General features: G+C 32.9%; 1 protein-coding gene across 1 annotated transcript; it reads right to left on the reverse strand.

Moving 5' to 3' along the window:
* Positions 1-6,784: 6,784 nt before the first annotated feature.
* Positions 6,785-10,331, reverse strand: LOC120776447 (putative phosphatidate phosphatase). The gene has a single exon (XM_040107105.1). The coding sequence runs from the start codon at positions 9,334-9,336 to the stop codon at positions 8,338-8,340; it is 999 nt and encodes a 332-aa protein (XP_039963039.1). The 5' UTR covers positions 9,337-10,331; the 3' UTR covers positions 6,785-8,337.
* Between the last annotated feature and the right edge of the window lie 12,869 nt (positions 10,332-23,200).

Raw genomic sequence — 23,200 nt, forward strand, 5'->3', positions numbered from 1 at the left:
CAAATTTAACAAAATAATAATTATTTTGCTTTATTCAAATGAAAATTCAGCAATCCAATTATACAATTTAGAAGCTTTCGTAGTTTTGTTTATTTGTAGAAAAGAAAAAATGCGAAAAATTTTTTGGAGTTACCACATCTTTCAAGATTTACAAAATAATAATTCAACTCTACAATTTAGTAGTCTTCGCAGTTTCATTTATAAAATAAATTTAAATAAACAGAAATTTCGGAGTTGCCATATGTTACAAATTTAACAAAAAAAAGTAAAATTAAAAGGTAGCAAAAGTACAATTTAAAACGTTTGAATTTTTTTATTGACATCACAGAGTTGCCATATCTCTATAACTAAAATCAAAAAAAACAATGCTTTATTTGCATATTTCACAGAATAGATTCCTTTTTTATACCATAAATAATTATATAAACATTTAGTATTATTCATAAGGTTGCCATGTATTTAAAATATACTTTTATTTTACGGTAACCAATATTTATTACGAAATATGGTTAGTTCGACACACTTTTTTAGTCGGCCACAGACCTCCATTTCCCTGCCGATATTGTCAATTCAAGCGCCTGCATTTATAGAACGCTTTCGAAAATGCTTAATCTTAAACACTGGTAGTTAAAAATCCTGTTAGGATAAGCTCAATGCCTTAAGGGAAAGCTTAATGCCATTAAGTATAAGTAGAGTGTCAATTAAATGCAGTTTGAGATTTCTAAACTGAGAGTTATTTCCGGCAAAGTAGTATTTGCAGACATTTATGGACTTGATATTCTTATAATCAACAATTTTTATCGAAGAAATATACATACATGCTCTCATATAAATACATATTTATAAATGAGAGATATACATATATTATATTCACAGTTATTTTTTACTAAAATTTCAATCACATATTGGAAATTCCCACACGCATGGTCATAACTGATTAAAATGCTGAGGCAGCAAATTTAGGAAGCCATGAGTTCCCATGAGTATGAATTTTAGTGCTCGAATATCAGCTGTTGAAACTGACCTGTCCCAATAAGAAGGCTTTAAAATGTACGGCGATAACTTTTCTTATTCTCAAATGCATATACATACATATATGTATATTAAGAGGACCATATAAACTCTTCTCGCCTTTACCGCGCTGAGCCACTTGAGTGCTTTTGATATCGCCTACATAAAATTCACGCCACTGCGTACTGGTGACGCGTTGGATAAGTGGTTTCTTATAAACCAAAACAATGAATCATAATTATGGTGGTCTCAAATGTAAGCTGCGAGACACTTTATGTCTATGCGGCTTACTCTTTAGCTACATACTTATATATATTAACTTCATGCTATTACTTTAGAAGTTTATATTTTTCATTTTCCTCACCTTTGTGCCTTGGCCCAAGCCTCTGACTGCTGCTCATCATCTTTTTACTGCACTGTCTGCTTTGTTAATTTATTCTAGGAATAAGCCCACTCACTGTCTACTAATGCTTATAGTCTTACATATATAGATATGAATACAGATCTTATGTATATATGATATATATTTCTCTTCCTTGTCTCGTCACAAAAAAACTAATTTTAATTGAAAATAATTAAAGAATTCGTACTAAAAAATGTGTTTGAAAATTTTCATATGAAATCAGTATATACGCTCCTTGATTAACTTTGATTAAGCGCAATCAGCTTGTTTAGGTTATTATGTTGAAAAATTAAAAAGCGTAAATCAGGCACTCTCAGATTTTTCACGAATTACATATTTCGAAAATATTATTTCTGAGCGTCTGCAAACCTGGTTCGGGTAAGCTGCGAACCTAATACATGTATCACTAATATTACATTACGCTTAAGTATACTCGTTCGTACTTACTTTATTTCATAATATATATCTTACATCCACCTATATAAATATCTGGTATAAAAGCAACGCTAGTGGACCCTTATCTGGAAGATATTGTATCCTGCACAGGGTATATATGGTACTTGCGTACTATACACTATAAAATATATCAGACATACATATATATTATGTAAACTGAACTATCGGAAACATGTCCTTGTATGGAAAACTTTTTCATTTGACGAGATATCTGCACGAAATTCGGTACGGATTATTTCTTGAAGCAGTTGAGCAATCTCCGTAGAAATTACTTAGATTGGGTAACTATAGCATATAGCTGCCATACAAACTGAACGATTGAAATCAAGTCCTTCTGTGGAAAACTTTTATATTTGACGAGATATCTACATGAAATTCGGTACGGATTATTTCTTGAGGTAGTTGCGCAATCTCCGTAGAAATTACTTAGATCGGGTAACTATAGCACATAGCTGCCATACAAACTGAACGATTGGAATCAAGTCCTGCTGTGGAAAATTTTCCATTTGACGAGATATCTGCACGAAATTCGGTACGGATTATTTCTTGAGGCAGTTGAGCAATCTCCGTAGAAATTACTTAGATTGGGTAACTATAGCATATAGCTGCCATACAAACTGAACGATTGAAATCAAGACCTTCTGTGGAAAACTTTTACATTTGACGAGATATCTACACGAAATTCGGTACGGATTATTTCTTAAGGTAGTTGCGCAATCTCCGTAGAAATTACTTAGATCGGGTAACTATAGCACATAGCTGCCCTTCAAACTGGACGATTGGAATCAAGTCCTGCTGTGGAAAAGTTTTCCTTTTGACGAGATATCTTCACCAAGAGTGGCATGGATTATTGTTCAAAGCAGAACTATAATCTCCAAAGAAATTTCTCAGGTCGGATCTTTACAGCATACAGCTGCCATACAAGCTGATCGTTCAAAGTTCATGTGAGAACCTTTTGTATTTGTGAAGTGTCATTTAGCTTTCGTGCGACGGAAGTTAACGTTCTACCTTTTATTATACCACGCCTACTTTTTATTAGTATCTTAATTAACTAAAGTCGTTACATTTATTTTCTAAATATATTTTTTTTCAGTTTTCGAAAACTTTTTGCTATTAAACTCATTTGCTAATTAACTTTTCTTTGAGAAATGTGCGCCCTTTATATCAGTTACAAAACCCTAACTTTGCTTATACCATACGTTTAGTTAATACTGCCATTGTGAAACTAATTAGAAAATGTCGTTTGCAAATATTTAAAATTTCCTTTTTCAAAAAAATCCACTTACAATTATTTTTTTCATATTTCGCGCTACTTTCATGGCACCTTTCAGTTTCGTAATATTTATTTCGCCCGCTCACATCATGCGCCGCGTGACACGTGCCTTTTGCAAGCGGTTTTTCGTTACTTACTTATTTATAGTCGTTCCAATGAATATGACAAAGTCAACTAAATACATATGTGTGATAATATACATGTGTGTGTGTGTTTGTAGATATTGAAATGTAAAACTGCGCGCCGTTCTTAGTCAAGCGTGAGGCAATAAAAAACGCAAATAATCAAAGCAATCATGTTTAGTTAAGCTGTGTGTGCCCACGGCGGGTACAGCAGCGTTTAAACGGCAATGAGGCTTACTTAACCATACCTGTTACATACCCTAAACTTTCATATGTATATATGCACGCGCAGATGTATTGCTTTTTCCTGCTGCTTTTGTGAGTTAATTCAATATTAATCAAGCTTCGTAGTTGACACTTTTTTCTCTTTCATTTATATTTATTCAATTGGTTTGCACGGGCAAAATAAAATAATTAAGTAATACAATTTAACGGTGTTCCTTTTTTTTGCTCTCTCCCAGTATAATTTCCATTTATGAATGCAAAGTGCTGAATGCGCAAATTGATTGAGTAATAACTCAAAAACACTTGTGCTGTGGGAATAGTTGCAGCAAAAAGCAGACAAATGTGAAAATACATATTTGCGCAGTGCTTCAAAATAGAGCGAAGTGCCGATATCACATGGTTCATTTTTGTTAAGAATTTTTATTTTTTTATGCAAAACAGAGTTCTTTTCCGTTAAATAAACAAGAGACTACGCCATGTGCCATGAAAAGCATACATACGTTTTTGTGATTTCAGAGAAGTTGGAGTCAAAGTATCAAGTACTTGCGAAGTACCGAAATTACATACCCAAAATTTCATTTTCATTTGTTTACTTGACCCGCAGCTATATATTATTGTAGTCCGATTCGAAAACTTTAAAGGGATATTGTAGACTTATCTTGGCAAAATATTCTTGCTAAATTTTATGAAAATTTCTCGTGAAATAAAAAAAATTTCATACAAGGACATGTTTTTTATCGATCAGTTTGTATGGCAGCTATATGCTATAGTTGTCCGATCTGACCAATTTCTTTTGAGATTGTACCGTTGTTTAGGAGAATAATTCGTGTCACATTTCGTCAAGATATCTCGTCAAATAACAAAATTTTCATCACAAGGAAAGTTTTCCGATCGTTTAGATTGTATGGCATCTATTTGTTATTGTGGTCCGATCTCAACAATTTCTTCAGGGGTTATACAGTTGTTTAAAGCAATTATTGTAACCAAATTCTGTGACGATATCTTGTCAAATGAAAATGTTTCCCATACAAGATCTTGAGCGTGATCGGTCAGTTTGTATGGCAGCTATCTGCTATATTGGTCCGACATCGGCAGTTCTCATAAATGAGCATGTCCTTAGGGAGGAAAAAACGTATGAGGAATTTCAGATCAATAACTCAAAAGTTTAGAGACTAGTTCGTGTATATACATACAGACAAACGCTTAGCGGACATGGCTAATCGACTCTGATAGGCACGGTAATTTAGAAATATGCTTTATAGATTCCTCCACATTTCTTTCTAGCTATTTCCGATTAGCTCCGATTTCCGATAGTTCGAACTATCCCATCGAGCTTTGTTTACTCTTTAATCACTTTCTGATTTAGCAGCTCTTCTCTCATTGCTCAAAAATAAATGAGCATTTTTAATCAACAATACTCAACCAGAACTTTTTCAAATCCATTTAAGTTCAAATAATTCTTCGGGTGCGAACTAATGAGGTACTATACCTCCTCTTCATCAAATGATGGATCTGCTAGCTGGCATCAGCCTTGCCATAGTTCATTTGTACCTCAAAAATGTACCATAATTTTAGCATACGTTTTGTATAGGAAGAGTCACGCCACAAAAAAAAAAATCAACTAATGCTAATCAGAAAATAATCTATGATAGAATCCATAATGTAGGTCAGGTTCGATGGTTGATTCAGTGATCAGCCTTAAAATTTATACAGACCGCAAATTTGTTTTATGGCCTCACAAAGTTACAGTTCACAAAGCAGTCCAAGTGTGATGTCTGAATATGCCACCAAACCTAACCTAACCAGAAAATTTAGTCCAGCTGAAACCTCTGAAGGTTACCTTAGTTTCATACTTGCAAAAGAGTTTATAACTTTTTTAATTATATAACATAAAGTTTATACTCTACGCCAATGAAGAAGAAGAAGCTTACACCTATTAGACAATCGCAGAAATGCGTTGCACCTCCCCAGTTTTCAAGGTATGTTACGTTTGATTTGATACATAAATCAAAAGTACCTTCTAAAAGGTTTCAGTGGAAATTTGGAAGTATACTTGAATTTGTTGCTTTCTTAGTCGATTTCTTGAGATTTTCCTGTCTTAATGCCAGGTTCTCATGAGCTATGAATGCTTTAAGTCGCTATTGATTGCCATCAAATTCAATTGAACGTTTGTTCAAGGTTCTCATATGAGTATCCTTAGTGATGATATATTATATTTCTCATTTCGGATCTACAGCTTGTGATATCTCTTTTATGGAATAAAAATGGTTATTAGTTATTTCTTGTCATCTGATTAAATTGAAGGTTGTTCTAGGTACTCATATGAGAATCCTTAGCCACTATAAGTTTCAATTGGACGTTTGTTCAAGATTCTCATATGGGAATCCTTAGCGTTGATATACTATCTTTCTCATTTCGAATCCATAGCTCATGATTTGTCTTCTTGTAGATTGTAAATGGTCAGTAGTACTCAAAGTTATGATGGTGCTGTATACCTGCTAAAGATATTTGGAAAACAGGCTACGGTTCTTCTGGCGTTCGTTTTTTAGTTACCTTTTGTTACACTATGAGGTTAGCTGCAGGGATTTCCCCAAATAGATAGTATATTTTCCCAGTTACTTGCACGCCATGCTAAAGTATGAAGTCTACAGTGAATTTGAAATACAACTACAGTATAAAGTGATAAATAAACATAGCCCTAACGAATACCAAACAATAGTTGAAGCTGCACGTCCAGAACGAATCGTGTTTGTATCGGCTAGAATCGGCCAAGGACCTTCACATCATGCAGTGTTTCATGCTATGTCAAGATAAACAAAAACCTGTCGAAAAACGCTGTTCACTATCAACAGTGACCAATTAGGTATTGTACTTTCTCATAGTAGCAATTTTATACACTGTAAATTGAGACTATGTGACTTGAAAAGAAATTGTAAACGTTTTGGTATGAGAACCCAAAAAATTTGTGGAAATTTTTCCAACAAAACTCTCCATTCTTATGCAGTTTCTAACTATGTAACACATTATTTTTGAAAGTGAAAAAAATTATTATTATTTAAATTTAATAATTTTCAATAATTGAATAAATTTTTGCTGAATATAATATATGTATATATTTTTTCTAATTAAAAAAATTGTCTAAAATTGCCAACAATTTCACTTGTTCCAATTAAAATTATGTCAAATTGGTTTTCTACAAATTAAATAGCAATTTGATAGACTAAAATTTTGAAAAAAAGTGCCCAACTAGTCACAAGTGTAGACATTGTGTTGGAATAAATAAAAAACAGCATATTTTGTGATGATATAACAATAATTGTACTTTTTATTAAAAACATATAAAATTCTTGAAGTTCTTTAAGCTGCGTTTGGCGAATTTCGCCACAACCCAGTTTGTAAATATACATATACTTATAGATACGAATACATGGATTCATAGATATATGTACATATGTAGTTACATAAATAATAATAAACAACAGTTTTTGTTTAAAAATATAAATACGTGTAGAATGAATAGTTGTTAATGGAAAGAGAAATTAAAACAAGAAAAATAAACTTTGATATAATTTTAAAAATTTATAGCTGTAAATTTGTGAAAATAACTAAAACACCATAGCTCAATAGATATTTGTATATATTATTTTTTTATAGTATATAAAGTTTACATACATAAGTATAACAATTGCAATTTAACTACTTTTTTCGTATGTATGTATGTACATACATATATTTATGTACAATAACACTGTTATGTCTATAATTGCAATTTAATAAGTTTTTTTTTTGTTAATATTCAAGTTTTCAAAAATATTCATATTAAATATTTAATAACAAGTATATTAGCTGCGCACTTTTGCACTACTTTCGTTTTTGGAGACTTACTATTTTACTGTTTTCTGTGCTTTTTATGACTTGCTACATTATGCTTGAATTAAATTGCAATGATTGGAGGTGTTGTAGACTTTGGAGAGTTTTTTGGAGACCTTGAAAATGCTATTTCTAAACTCAATGTATAAGCAATAAAACACGTAATATAACTTATTTATCAAGAATTAAATTTTGGAGACTTTTTCGGATACCTTAAAAATGCTATTTGTGAACTTCTATACAGCGCATATGCAATAAAACACGCGATATAACTTATTTATAAAGAAGTAAGTTTTGGAGACTTTGTGTAGAGTTTTTAAAATTTCTATAATTAAGCTACTAAACTTATTGTACAACAAATTTCACTTGAAATCAAGTCTTTAGTAGTGTTGTAACAATTGTAGACTTGTAACAAAAGGCCTTTTGAGATTTTAATTAAACTTTAATTAGAACGTAAATACATACAATTAAGTAGCGGCGAATTTAGAGAAATTCACAGTTATTTTTTAAAACTATTTTGTAGAGCGTACATTCGCATATGCTCCACTTAAGACAAGTATGTAAGTGATTAGTGCCAATGTTGGCAATTAGCAACAATTAGCGTTTGACTAAGCAGTTGCAGACCTCAACAAAATCATTCAACTGTGAAATACTGCAATGCATGCAGACATGTATGCAGATACACATATATACAAATACTTGCTTGCAAAATTTCACTTTGCTACACGAATTCCAATGCCACATGCGTGCATTGCAAACTTAAAATTAAACAAAAAACTAAAAAGCAAACAAAAAAAAACAATAAATATAATAACAAAATTGCAATGGCTTTCACTGCAGCTCAACTGCATTTTCAGACATCGCTTCAGTTTGTTGTTTTTTGAAGCACTGCCACTGCTGCTGCCACATACATATGTGTATGCGCGTGCGTTTCATTACATGTTGCCATTTCTCCGCCTGCTCCCGCAATGCCCACTTTACGGCACGTAACCATAGTTGTGGTATGTCTGACCGTAGGCGGCATGATTCGGTCCGTGGTGCTGTAGATACGGCACACTGCCAAATGTGTACGCGGGCAAGACCGGCGTCGCCGATTGCGCCGACGCAGCTGCCAAACCGGAGTGCACCAAGATTTTCGATGCCGCCGCCGAAGACGTTGAGCAACGGCCCTCGAAAAACTTGGCCACATAACGTGCCACCAGCCAAGCAAATAAAGCGCCCATCAATATACCCACCAGCACATCGGACCAGTGGTGCCAGTGATCGTTGATGCGTGTCAGCGCCACATACCAAGCCAACATTATTGCGCTGAATTGCAGTAAATGCTTCAGTAACTTGGAGCCGCGTGTGCTCAGCGCCACTTGTAAGTAGAGCGCTATATAGACCATGGCATAGAAGACAGTCGACGAGTGTCCGCTGGGGAAGGACATTGCCATTTCGGCCATCATCCTGTGACTAACATCGCTTTCGCACTTGTAGTCGGTAAAGTAGTGACCTTGATTCTGTTCGAATTCGCAGTTGGTGCCGTCACTCAAACGCGGCTTGCAGATGCTGAAGAAGTACGGACGCAAACGGCCGATCGAACGCTTCCCTATCTCGGTAGCGACTAGTGTCATCAGTAAGCCGAGCAAATAATAGCCTATTTGCGCGTAAATGTTCTTCCAACGACGCCCACAGTAGCACGACTCGTTTGCGGCATCTTGTGTTGTATGTTGTTTCTTGCCGCGACTATGTGATAATTGGCGAAAAAGTTCGACAACAAATATGACGATGAATGGTATGCCGAAGACTATAATGCATAGCACCACAAACCCTATAGTTTGTGTGCCGGTGTAGGGATATTGTAGCGATTCGTCGCCGCAAAAGAAACCGCGCTTTTGTGGCGGCATCCACTGGCGCAAGGCCACTTCGACGGCAACCAGTAAGACAAAGAGTAGTAGATCGATGAAGCGTCGCAAAGCTACCATTGCAGACATGCTGTACTGATTTTCTGTTTATAATATGTTGTACACGAGTAATAAACTTAAATTTTTAGGCTTATGTGACTGTTTTATAAGATATTGGTGTTCAAAAGTTTGAACTACGTTGCTGGTTAAGTTTTCTTTTTGTGGCAATCAGTTTTTTTTTTTATTTCAAAGGCTACTTTCTTGTCTTCGCTTAACGTTTTTGTAATTTTCTTTGAAAATTCACTTGTTAGGTGCGTTATCTTATTTTAAAATTTGTTATAAGTCGTTTTAGTGACTTTGTAGACTTTGGTGTAGAGTTCTCAAGTTACTGTTTTCGCTTTGTTTAACTTGCTAAAGCAGCTTTTACAATACTTGGCTCGATTTTTTAGACTTTCCTGTGTTTTGTAGACTTTGGAAACTTTGTAGACTTTTTTATTTTCTATATTTTGCTTATTTTAAACTACTTTTGCGCAGCACAAAGCATAAAAAATACGAAAATTTCTAATATACACTTTTCTAAGCGCTTTCAAAATTCTAACCACCGTTTACTATATGCACAACCTTGCGCCTGACACCTTTTTGTCGCTACTTTTTATCGTTTTCTTATTGCTTGCTGTTATTGCTGTTGTGTACATCACCGCATCAAGTTACTTTATACACAAATTGCCACTGTACATATTTGTTTCAATTATTCTATTTACTGGTTTTTTCTATAAATCACACAAATAATTTGTTAATTAACCGGAATTTAAAACTAACACCGAGAAACTTATTGTTCAGCAGCTACTTATTTCGTTCGTAAATTAGTTTTTTCGCAATGCAACTATTCAAATTATATGCATTTGTCGCTATAACGGTTGTTTTAAGTGCGCGCAAAAAATTAATATGCCACAATCGCCAACAGTTGCATTTAACTGTCGTTCGCCAACTGCACAAAGCGTTTAGCTTATTGGCACTGTTATTGCTTTTGCTACTGCTGCTGTTATTCGCTCACGAGTTTTGCCGCGCCGCACAACACGCTCAGACCGCACTTGAAAACTGACTAACCTATCGGCATGAATGTAAATACAAATTGAATCTGGTGCCGCGAAACACCGGTTGGTGCGCAAAGCCAGCCAGTCAGCCAGCCAAGCAGCAGGTTTCAACCTACGATGCTTCATTGTTATGTTACATTATGGTTTTTGTTAACGTACGTGTGTTATTGGTGTTGTTATTGTAGTTGTTGTTATTGTCTTTGTTGGCAGCGCCTTTACTGCTGCAGTTGGCATGCCAGCAAAGCATTAGTGTGCAACATTACAAACAAAAACTCACGGCAAAAACAAAAAATCTCCACAAAAACAAACAACAAGACACAAAAACAACAAAAAATTACAATTAATTTTTGTTGTTGTTACATTTTTGTGTTCACACTTGTCAGCTTCGGCATGCTGCGCTCCGTGGTCTCAGCAATACCAAACGCGACTCAACTCAGCTGTTCTTGCGCAGCTCTAGAGGCACCTTCGCGCAGCTTCTTCACCTGCCGCCGCGCACTGTCAATTTGCGTACACAAGCTGTTAACCAAAAATCAAGCAACTCACACACGTACACACATCCATTTACATACGTGCTCTCAACAATTGCCAGCCAACGCGTTTGTAAAACTCATTAGGTGCCACATTTTTATGCAAAAAAGCTTGAAATGACAATAAGCAGTAACATGTTTTGTTGTTTTCGACTGCTTGATCGCTCGTACGATTGGCTCGATCAGCCAGCGAGTTAACAGCTCGCTACTCAAGTCGACGCTGTTTGCCTGTTGCCAACTGTTTACACAATTTCTCTGCCAATCACCTGCCAAGTGTTGTTGTTGTTGGTATGTGTGTGTATTGGACCTTCATGGCACATCGACTTTCGCACAGACAGAGCGGCTTCGCAAACAAATGCAAGAATTTTCAGAATTTCTACGATATATGTCAATGGTGCGCAAACATTTGGCAGGTACTTTAATTTTTGTACACTGAGAGAAATTCTTTGCACGCTGCACAGAGATTGCTGTTCCTAGAACTTGTGAGAACTGGAGGCCAGATCGGAAGAATACGCTGTATGCGAAAGCTCTTCAAAGACCTATTCATTGTTTTTGGCCATAGTTTTCACTGACTTGTGACACGATGCACTGTCTTGCTGAAACAGTATTTTCTTCAAACGGCTCCGTTTTCAAGATAGCCGATTAAAATTATTTCATGCATCCCAAAATACAGAAGGTCAAGGCTTTGCCATCCGAATGTTGCGCCTTTCCACGCTATGGAGCGGGTTCATCGTGTGTTGTCCCCTTGGATGACTGTGGATTGGACTCTGTCTCATATCGACACAAAAACTGGTGTTTATTACACTTGAACATCTACGAATCCTGCTCCGCATCACCAACACTTTGGCTCATACCCAAATATTCGTGAATGTTATGATTAACTCGTTCAGTTGATATCTTTAGATCGTCTGCAGTCTCGAACAACTTCACTTTAAGGTCTTCCAAGATATTTTGTGGACTTTTTTGATGGTTTGTTGCTAACAATTTCTTATGGACGTCCACTGTGTTTGCTGACTTCGGTGCTCATTTCACCACGTCTTATTTTATCTTAGCATACCAGTCCTTGTTTGTTTTTTTCCAGGGCAATGTACGGAAACTCGTTATCAAGCTAAATATATGCTTCAACTGTAAGGATTTATTTCTGGTAGCGCCATCTATGTGTGAGACGGGGACTTTTCAATTGACCTGTTATACTTTCACAAAGTTTATTCGTTAAGATAACCAAATGAGAAAAATTAACTGAGTAACCTGGAACTTTTGTCCAAAGTTTAGAACTCTCCTCTCTAACGAATAGAAGGAGTTATTACTTGTAAGAGAAGGTCCGCTAGTTTAAGAAAAGTGGGTTTTCATAAAAAATATAGTTTGCGCAAACCCCTAATAATAGATTTCCATTCTTAGAACTTTTTAAATTTAATTTAACATTGGAACACACTTCATTAACTCAAAAGTGAACAAGCGGAACACCTCTACAAAACACTGATGGGCTGGCATATTAAAAAAAAATTCAAAATTGAGTACTCCTCTGCATATCCCATGCCATATTTATACATTTGAAAGATCGGAAGAAAAATTACCATATAAATATCCGCAGATAATACAAATATTAAATTCGCTATAAAAAAAAACCAAATACACTCATAAAAAAAAATTTGCATTTTCAGCTTAAAAATCAATTAATTTTGTTCTAAGTATCCCACCTTACAAACAATTCTGTTTTTATTTGTATGTAAGCACGCTTTAAAGTTTATTTACCTCTTTGTTGTTTTTACTGCTTACGTTGCTGCAATGCCGCTTTTATCAGCTAATTTATAAATAAAGCGAACTTTACGAATTCTGGCATGTCGTCTGGTCTGAGCATTTCCACACACGCACAGGCGCAGCTATAATATTCGTGCAACAATTGAAAAGCTTCCCCAAAGTGGGGGATATCCCGTAGATCGCCAAGTTTTGCCTGCACAATGATAACTTTCATTGCTATGTGAGTCAAACAAATTCGTTGGCGCATAATTTACCTAAACCCAGTGGAGAATTATTTGCGAGCAGTGGGGAGGAAATTGGCTGCACTGTCAATGTGTGGTGGTACCGTAGAGCATAGCTGGATTTAAAAGGAAAGTAAAGGTAAAAATTTGAGTTTGGAGTGCGCTAAAAATTTGCTAACATCAATTATTTATGCCTTGTGTTGAAAATAAATTAAATTTTAGTTACAATTTGATTTACTTCATCTTAAAATTTATTATTTGCCGTTTTTGTGAGTTTGTAGACTTTTGTGTAGAATTTTTAAAGTTACTGTTTTCACCCTCTAAAGCATTTTTTACATTGTTTGCACAATTTGTTATCCTTTTGCGGGTTTTTAAGACTTTGGAGACTTTGTAGACTTTTTAATTTTTTCCTTTTGTGGTTATTTACAGCATATTTTGCGTAAGAAAACAAGGTTTTTATATATAAATTTATGATACATATTTATTTATAATATATATTATACATATTTTGGTATTTGCCAACATTAATTATTTATTAGTTGTGTCAAAAATAAACATATTAATTAACTTTAAATATGTAGTTAATGCTCGTATGATTAAAATATGCTACAATATTTCAAATAAAAATCATGTAAGAAAAGTACATGCTACAAAGAGTTCAATGTATGTATTTATCGCCCAGTAGTCGTAGTACTGAATAAATGCCGAGGGTGCTGATTAATTAATGCTTAAGAATATGGGCCAACCCACATGTGTTCACAATTTGCGGTGTGGAATTTCCATATTCTCAATCAAACGCGGATATTTTTAGATAAGTTTCCTAGTTAGAAATTAAGAATTATGTGATTTTATTTATAAAAAGTGTAGAAAGTTTCCAATTAAGAATTATGCAATTTTATTCATAATAAGAGTAATCTCACAATATTAATTTCACCACTGTTTTTTTTTGTGAAATATGAGTTGATACACCTCTTTGTCATACTAAAGAATTTAATTGTGTAATTTTTTATAACTGCGAATCGAAGCTTTATTAAAGAGCTAGTTGTCAGTGGCAATATATTACTTAGCGTTACTTGAGCTTTCATAAGAAAATACTAAAGCTTTTATTTAATATAATAAACTAGCAAGCTTTAATTTGAATATTTTTATTTAAAAGCTTTTCGTGATGTACACACAGCTCAGCTTTCTAACGGTTTTTGTTGTATGAACTATCAGTGGATTATTTACATTTGTAAAGAATTGTAATTAGAATAGAATGCTGCTATATTTAATTTAAAACAAATGACTTAAAGATAGTATATCATATGTATGTACGAGTATATGTTATGAAAAGCTTGAGTACTGTTGTATTCTTATAAAAACATTTGAGTCACTGACTTCGAAAATTATAATTTTGCTGTATTCTGTGGAGACTTGAGATTTCATATATGTAAACTATCAAATAACTTTGTAACTTCAACAAAATTTAGATAAATGATTAAATAATGTACAAAAGTATCTACAATTAAAAAAATAATTTTTTACCAAAGTATGGAAAAAAAGTTACAAAGTCTCCAACAACTTCAAAATTCTAACAAATTTTGTAAATATTATCGGAAATGCTTAAGCGCGTTAACCAAAATAGCAACTTGCAAGACTCTAAACAAAAGTTTGTCTACAAACTCAAAAAACGGCAAATAATAAATTTAAAAATTATATAACTATCTATTAACATATACATAAGTGAATATTGCAAGTTTACGTATAAAACCTTTGCTTTGCTGCCAAATTACAGAAAATAAAAAGTCTACAAAGAATCCAAACAACTTAAAAAGTCCAACAAATTGTGTTAATATTGTCAGATATGCTTAAGAGTGTTAACCAAAGTAGAAACAGTAAGTTACAAAACTCTTCACAAAAGTATACAAACTTACAAAAACGGCAAATAACAAATTTTAAAATTAAATAACTCAAATTACTACAATAAATTAATTTATTTTTGACACAACGTGTGAATATTTGATATTGGCAATTATTTAAGGCAGTCCAAACGAAATATTTTTAGTTGTTTACTTTCTTGCAAAATCAATCTAAGCTCTTCTTTGCACTATTTAAGCAAATATTGAGATAATTAGAATTCGAAAATTTGCTATTAAAAAAACTAGATTTGCGGTGCAAAATATGCTGAAAATAACCAAATGACAGAAAATCAAAAAGTCTACAAAGTCTCCAATAATCTCAAAGGTCTAAAAATGTGTGTAATAAAAGTCAGAATTGCTATAACGTGTTTACCAAAGTAGAAGCAGAAACTTGAAAAACTCTACACGAAAGTCTACAAACTCAAAAAAAAGGCAAATAATAAATTTTAAAATTACAGAACTCAAATTACTACTAAAGTTTAATTTATTTTTGACACAATGAGTGAATATGTGATGTTCCCAAATCTTTATCGTTCTCAACAAATTCTCTATCTCACCTTATTAAAAACATGTGTAAAACCTGTGCCTTTTACCATGGTAAAAGAACAAATATTTTTTTGCCTGAAATATCAAAAAATTTGAAAATCCTGCCTTACAACTTCAAATCTTTTTTGTAGTAGCGCTTTCCCAAACAGTATTTTTGCATTTAGGAAACTAATTATGAGTCAGTGTTGATAAATTTAAACTCCGTTATTTATTTTTGTTTTATATACTTTAATGGTCACAAAGAAAATTACTAAAAATAGAATGTAAACAAATAGTGACTAATATTAATTGGATAATTATTATATGAGCAATTATATTGTTGCCGCCGGGCGGATAAACTAAAAATAAAAAAGAGTTTTTATATTAAAGTTACATACACCACAAGCATATATAAACGAAATTGTTTAATTAAATCTAAAAATTAAAAAAAAATGTATTTTCCATTTTTTTTTACTCTTGAGTTTTGTAAAATAGTTAATAATACTCTCGCAACATGTTACACAAAGAAACATTTTTTTTATATTTTTTGTAAGTCTGAAATGTTTTTGTCAAAAAATAAGTAATACTAATTACATGTGTCTATATAAGACAATCAATAAAAATATTTGAAAAAATTACAAAAAAAAATATTTAAAAAAATTATTAAAAAAACAAAATATTAAAAAAACTTATGACAACAAAGTTATAAAAAAATATAAAAATCAATTATAAAAAAAATTACAAAAATAATGTTATTACCAAATAATCTAGTTCCAAAAAATTACTAAAAAATGTAGCAATAAAAATTAAAACAAAAAATTATAAAAAAATTATAAAAAAATTTAAAAAAAATATGATATTTAGAAGTCGCTTTAATTTCTTTAAATATTACCATAAACTTTTCTTAAACAAACTTTGAAAAATATAAATCAATTATAGCAATAACTTAAAAGATCTCTCTTACTGCCTGACCTTTAAATATTTAGACTTTTACTTCCATATTCAAGTTACAAAAACACCAATCTGTAATTAAATATTAACAAAAATGTGTTCAAGTGTTTGCAGATCACTCGTAAACCACTTGAAAATTAACGAAATATTTAATTGAAATTTTTCGTAAATGGTCTCGCAGTTACACAAGCATATTATGGGGAAAATAGGTCAATGGGCAGCACTAGCATGTTATACTTATGCATGATTTCATGATATTGATATTTGTATATTTCACATATATACATATGTATGTGCTTGCCAAAAAATGCATGAAAACGAGCAGATCGTTAAAAAGATAAAGCTATTTTATGCAATAACATTTTCTGCCGAAGATTGGCTATGAAAATATATGGGCAAAAAATAGTAAGACTTTGTTCATAATTTAGAAATTATAATTTTCAAATCAAAATCTATGATTAATTTGATGTTTTATTTAGCACAGCTGACATCAACAGTCATACTAAGCTAGAAAAAAATATAAAAGAAATATTTCGACGAATGGATTTTCGCGCGAAATTTAAATTAAAAAGTCTTACTATATTTTGCCCAAAAAAGAATAAAATATTTTTATAGCGAATTCGCGGGAGAAAATGTTAGTACATAAAATTCATACGTTGTATAGTATACTGCTCGTTTTTATGCATTTTTCTATCTTGTTATGAGCACATACATACTTATGTATGTACATATATATAATATATGCCTGGTTGCTCCATTAAATCAAGTAAATGATACAAAATGCATAGATTTCATTACAACAACCACAGTTGTATCGCATGCATACTCACATACCCATTTACATTTGTTGCAAATGCATTTGTATGCGTGTATGTATGTGTAAGTATGTATGTGTTATTATAAGCATTTTCACACAAGTAGCTCATCAGCAAAACAAAAAATAAAATAAAATTACGAGTATCATGTTTATCTCATAACATTGACATTAAGAGTAAGAAAAATTAAATTAGGCCACCCTAATGGAAATTTTCGACTTAAATTTAGTTTCAAAATTATATTAAATTGTATGAAAATATTATTTATTTCGCAAGAAAACTTCACAAAATTTTGTAGCGATAATTATCTAAGGCAACACTAAGATAACTGAAGAAATTTTCGAAATTAGATCACTATAGCATATAGCTGTCATATAAACTGAACAAGCGGAGTCAAGTCCTTATATAGAGAACTATTTTATTTGACAAGATATCTTCATTAAATTTGGCAGGGATTATTACACAAGGCAATGCCATAAGATTGTAAAAAATTTTTGAGATCGGACTACTATATCATATAGCTGTCATACAAACTGGTCGATCAAAATTTAGTTCTTGTATGAAGAACTTTTTTACTTGACAATATATCTTCACAAAATTTAGTAAAAATAACTGGTCAAAACAAAGCTATATTATCTGAAAATTTTTTTCAGATCGGTTAACTATAGCATATAGCTGCCATACAAACTGGTCGATCGAAATTAAGTTCTTATATGAGAAACTTTCGTTTGACAAGCTTGCTTCACGAAATTTGGTAGAAATGATTTTCTGAGGCAATGCCATATTATCTAAAGAAAATTTTCTAGATCGGACTACTATATCATATAGCTGCCATACAAGTTGGTCGATCAAAATACAGTTCTTGTATGAACAACTTTTTTCATTTGCCTTTATGAGAGATTTACTGCTCTCAGAAATATCTTTCTAAAGTTGAGTTGTTCTAAAAAATATTTATCTCTACGCAAAAACTACTCAAAGTGTACTCTCCTTTGCTTTTCTTTCTCTTATGATGATTGCCTATACTTCAGTGTACCTCAAACTACTTAAACCTTCACCCATCTAGCAAATGTTGAACTACCACTGCTAGTTTTCGTAATTAATTGATTATAATATAAACTAAATACCCCTTATAAAAATATATTTTTACTGCAACTGCACCCAAAGCACGCAAATTTCCTACTGGGTCACTTGAGCGCAAATAAAATACCACAATGTCGTGTCGCTTGTGAGAAAAAAGCTCTTCACATTCGATATCAGCAGTTTCGCAAAGCGATTGACAGTTGCAATAGCCACTCAAGCGTCACAAATGAATCGGAAAAAAATATAAAACATAGAAGAAAAGAAAACAAGCAGACAAGCGGGGCACAAGCAGTCACCCGCTTGTTTATTGCCACTTTTGTTTATGCTTTTCATACAAACAGTTATCTGACAATGGCGGCGAGATCGCTTTTATGCTACAAGCGCAACAAAGTGTTGAGCGCTGAGTGGTCAGTGGCCGCGCGCCGGTGCTGCGCATGTATATACGTATGTAAGTGTGCGTGTGCATGCTAAGCAGAATTTATTTGCGGCTATCTGCATACATATCTGCATGGAACTTAAAGTAATTTGCCGCAAATTGAGTGGCCTACTTTTTGTTCCACTTTTGTATGCCAACCACATACAAGTGTGAGTGTGAGTGTGTGTGTGTGTGCCTGCCTATTGACTCAAGCTCATTAGCCGCCGGCGTAGAATTATCGACAGCGTCTTACGAAATATTGTGCACTTGAATGCTCACTTATTATCATCTGGGCACTTATCTTCACCAACACACGCAAGCATGCACACACACATACTACATATGTGGTTCCCACTGCGCCTTCATTCGTTCCTTCGATTTTTCGATTTCTCGATTTTTCACCCGCTCGTATCAAATGTCAGCGATTGCCAATGGCACTGTCAGCGCTTAATGAATTGGCCGCTCGGCATTATCTACGCTGGCAAACAATATAAATTAGTAGCTGCAACTTAAAGTGCCGGCTACCTTGAGAAATTCGTAAACACAGCAACAAGTAAACACTTCGACCTAAATTGGGCGCTGACTTAGATAGCCAAAACTGCATTTGAGGGGCTGTACTCACTTGCAAGTCAGAAAACAGGAAATTTTCTTGTTAATTTCTTTGAAAAAGAGGAATTTTATTTAATAAATAAATAAATGATATATATCTGCAGATTTTAATATATAATACATATATATTTATAATCGATGATGGATTTTCAAAAATTTTGCGTTCCTTTGGTAACGCAGTTGATTCTGGGTAGAACCGCCGAAGAAAGTTGTCTGGCGCTGAGTTAAATGTTTCTGCTTAAAAAATATTATTACTCCTTAAAAAAGCAATCATAGAAGGTCTCGTCAAAATTTTGATTTTTGACTAAACTTTTTGATTTTTGTAATTTTCCAACAAAAAAACCCTTTTTTCTGAATTCCAGTTTTCAAAATTCTTATCAATTTTTCGAATTCCCAAAAAAAGTATTTTTTTCTGAAAAAATTTTCATTTCAGAGAAGCTTTCGTTTTTCAAAACTATATAAATTTTTCGATTTCCAAAAAAATTTTAATATCAGAGAGACTTTCGATTTTCAAAATTCTTATCCAATTTTATGACTCCCAAAAAATTATTTTTTTTCTTATTTTCGATTTTTAAAATTCTTATAAATTTTTCGAATTCCAAAAAAAAAATTTCTTCCGAAAATTAATTTCCGAAAGACTTTCGATATTCAAAATTCTTATCCATTTTTATGAATTCCCAAAAAATATATTTTTTTCGATTTTTAAAATTCTCATAAATTTTTCGAATTTCAAAAAAATATCGTTTTTCTTGAATTTCCATTCTCAAAATTTTATAAATTTTTCGAATTCCCAAAAAAAATTTCTTCTGAAAATTAATTTCAGAAAGACTTTCGATATTCAAAATTCTTATCCATTTTTATGAATTCCCAAAAAATTATTTCTTTTCGATTTTATAAATTTTTATCCATTTTTTGACTTCCCAAAAAAATATCGTTTTTCTTGAATTTCCATTTTCAAAATTTTATCAATTTTTCGAATTCCAAAAAAAAAAATAATTTTTCCCAAAAAAATTTTAATTTCAGTGAGACTTTCGATTTTCAAAACTCTTATCCATTTTTGTGACTTCCCAATAAAAAATCCTGAAATCCTTAGCTGAATTTCAGTTATCAAAATTCTTAGGAATTTTTCGAATTCCAAAAAAAATATCGTTTTTCTTGAATTTCCATTCTCAAAATTTTATAAATTTTTCGAATTCCCAAAAAAAAAATTTCTTCTGAAAATTAATTTCAGAAAGACTTTCGATATTCAAAATTCTTATCCATTTTTATGAATTCCCAAAAAATTATTTCTTTTCGATTTTATAAATTTTTATCCATTTTTTGACTTCCCAAAAAAATATCGTTTTTCTTGAATTTCCATTTTCAAAATTTTATCAATTTTTCGAATTCCAAAAAAAAAAATAATTTTTCCCAAAAAAATTTTAATTTCAGTGAGACTTTCGATTTTCAAAACTCCTATCCATTAAAATATCTTTTAGCTGAATTTTAGTTATCAAAATTCTTAGGAATTTTTCGAATTCCAAAAAAAAAATTATTTTTTCTGAAAAAAATTTCATTTCAGAGATGTTTCCGGTTTTAAAAATTCTCATCAAAAATCTTATTCATTCGTTCACTTCCTGAAAAATCCAGGAAAGTCATCTGAAAATTTCAAGCCAATCGGTCTATTCCTTTTGAAGAAATTTCTTTCAACGTCTCTTAAAACACCGTTTCGAGCAAAAAGTTTGGAAATTTTGGCAGCCGATTACACTAAGTTGAAAAAATCTTGAAGGATGCTGATATCTTCGAAACTATTTGCTGGTACAATTTAAAATTTTCGAAGAATATTTTTCAATGTTGTAAAAATTAAAAGGCGATAACGGTCGCCATTGAGGTTTACGTTCTCTCAGGCATCATTTTTGAAGAAATGTGAACCGTTGATTCCTCCGGACTACAAACTGCACCACACCGTTATTTTTCTGGATGAAATGACAGCTCTTGAAGCACTACAGGTTGCTCTTCGTCCCAAATGTGGCAATTTTGCATGTTTATGTACCCATTGAACCATAAATGAGCCTCTTCGCTGAACAAAATTTGGCTCTTCGGATTTTCTTGGAACTTTTGAAGAGCCCAGTTCCTCAGTTTTTGAGATATTAATCTGAAATTTTGCGGACTCTCTTTTTTCGCCCAAGAAGATGCCCATTCATCGGAACCGCCGATATCGGATCACTATAGCATATGGCTGCCCTGTAGACTGAACTATTGAAATTAAGTGCTTGTATGGAAACTTTTTCATCTGTGAAGGGTATTAACGAAGTTAACGTTCTTTTATTAGTTTTATTTACTCTAGTAACTGCTCGATTATTTATTTATGTCGCCACCATCGCAGGTGCAGTATTTTCACTAATCCCTTTGCCACGACGCTTACAAAATAACTACATAGCACTTTGAAGTTCATAAGCACACACACACACACATACATAAGCATTGAGCGGCTTATCACAAAAACAACAACTAGAAAGTGCTTTGCTAGACATTAAGCAACAACACTTGTCACACTGCTAATACCAAAGCGTAGGCAGCAGAAGTGAACAAGAAGAGCAGCCGCGCATCTAAGCAGCCGGCAGCTACGTTAACGTCAGCATCTGAGTTGTGAAAATTATTTAATTACATTTGATAATTGAATAGAATTTTAACACAATGAACTTTCATGCTGATGACTGAATGGGGATGAGCGTTTGGGTATGCGCCGACAGAGGATGAGATTGCCAGCGAGCATTTTTGCGCAATTGATGGGCATACGAGCAGACAGACAGACAGACAGACCCACATATACATCGACACAATTACTGCAAAAACGCAATTACAATTGCCACCGACAGACATTCCTCACTTAAGCTAAAATGATAGTCACTGCAACAACAACAATGACAAAACAATGTGCTTATATTGCAGCAACAACAAATATACATTTCGCTAAATTTCGTCGTCGCTAACACAATGACAAAGACAACTCAATTGTGCGAAATGGCGAATGATTTTGAGCATAAATTATATCGCAAAAATGCCAGCAATTCCTGTGCCTCAGTGCCTCGTTGCCTGGTGGCCGGTGAGTAGGTACACACTCTTTGCTTTATGTGTAAATTGCAGGAAACAAGTGTTAAATCAAAAAAATTAACTCATACTTTGTTTGAGTTTTCTTTGTGCATAATTGCTGTGAACTCATAATTCTCAACAGGTTCATGAACTCTCCATGTCGATAATGACTAATTTGCAGTCTCTCATGGCATCAATGCCAAGCGCTAGCAGTAAGCGAAGTAGCAAGCTGTATGGGAGATAATAAAAAGATCTATTTATTATTACGCTGATCCAACAATGTTTACTCTTAACAAAGAGGGAACATCAAAATCGCCCAAAAACATTGAAACCCATTTCTATTGCACTTCTAACTCTGAGCACCGACAAATTTTCTAAAAGTTCCGGTTTGGATTTTAACTTAAACAATATACATACATATGTATGTATCTGTTTCGGGAAGATCATGCTAAGTACTCTTATACATATATACTTATTTATTGATTGTATGTGTAGCTGCTCGAAGCATGTGTATCTCTATTTGCTACTAACACTTTTTCTCGATGCCCGAACTTTCCATATTCTCCTATTTATGAGAAGTCTATTGTTTTTGTCCCTCAAACTGACGGTCTGACCAATACAATGCTGTAATGGAATTCAGAAAAAGTTTATTTTATTTTTGACACAACGATGTGATGTTGGAAAATATTTAGCACTCTCCAAACGAATTATTTCCTTTATACTTTCTTTCTAATTCAATTTATATTTTTGGTTACCTCATTTATGTACAAAAACTGTGCTTTGTAACCAACGTATGGAAAATAAAAAAAGTCTACAAAGTCTCCAACAACTCCAAAAGTCTAAAAATTTGTGTAAATATTGTCGAAAGTGCTTTAATAGGTTCCCCAAAGTACAAACAGTAATTTGGAGAACTCTACACAAAAGTCTCCAAACTCACAAAAACGGTAAATAATAAATTTTAAAATTAAATAACTCAAATTGCTACTAAA

The sequence above is a fragment of the Bactrocera tryoni genome, chromosome 5, assembly GCF_016617805.1.
Source record: "Bactrocera tryoni isolate S06 chromosome 5, CSIRO_BtryS06_freeze2, whole genome shotgun sequence".
In the NCBI taxonomy this organism is placed as follows: Eukaryota; Metazoa; Arthropoda; class Insecta; order Diptera; family Tephritidae; genus Bactrocera; species Bactrocera tryoni.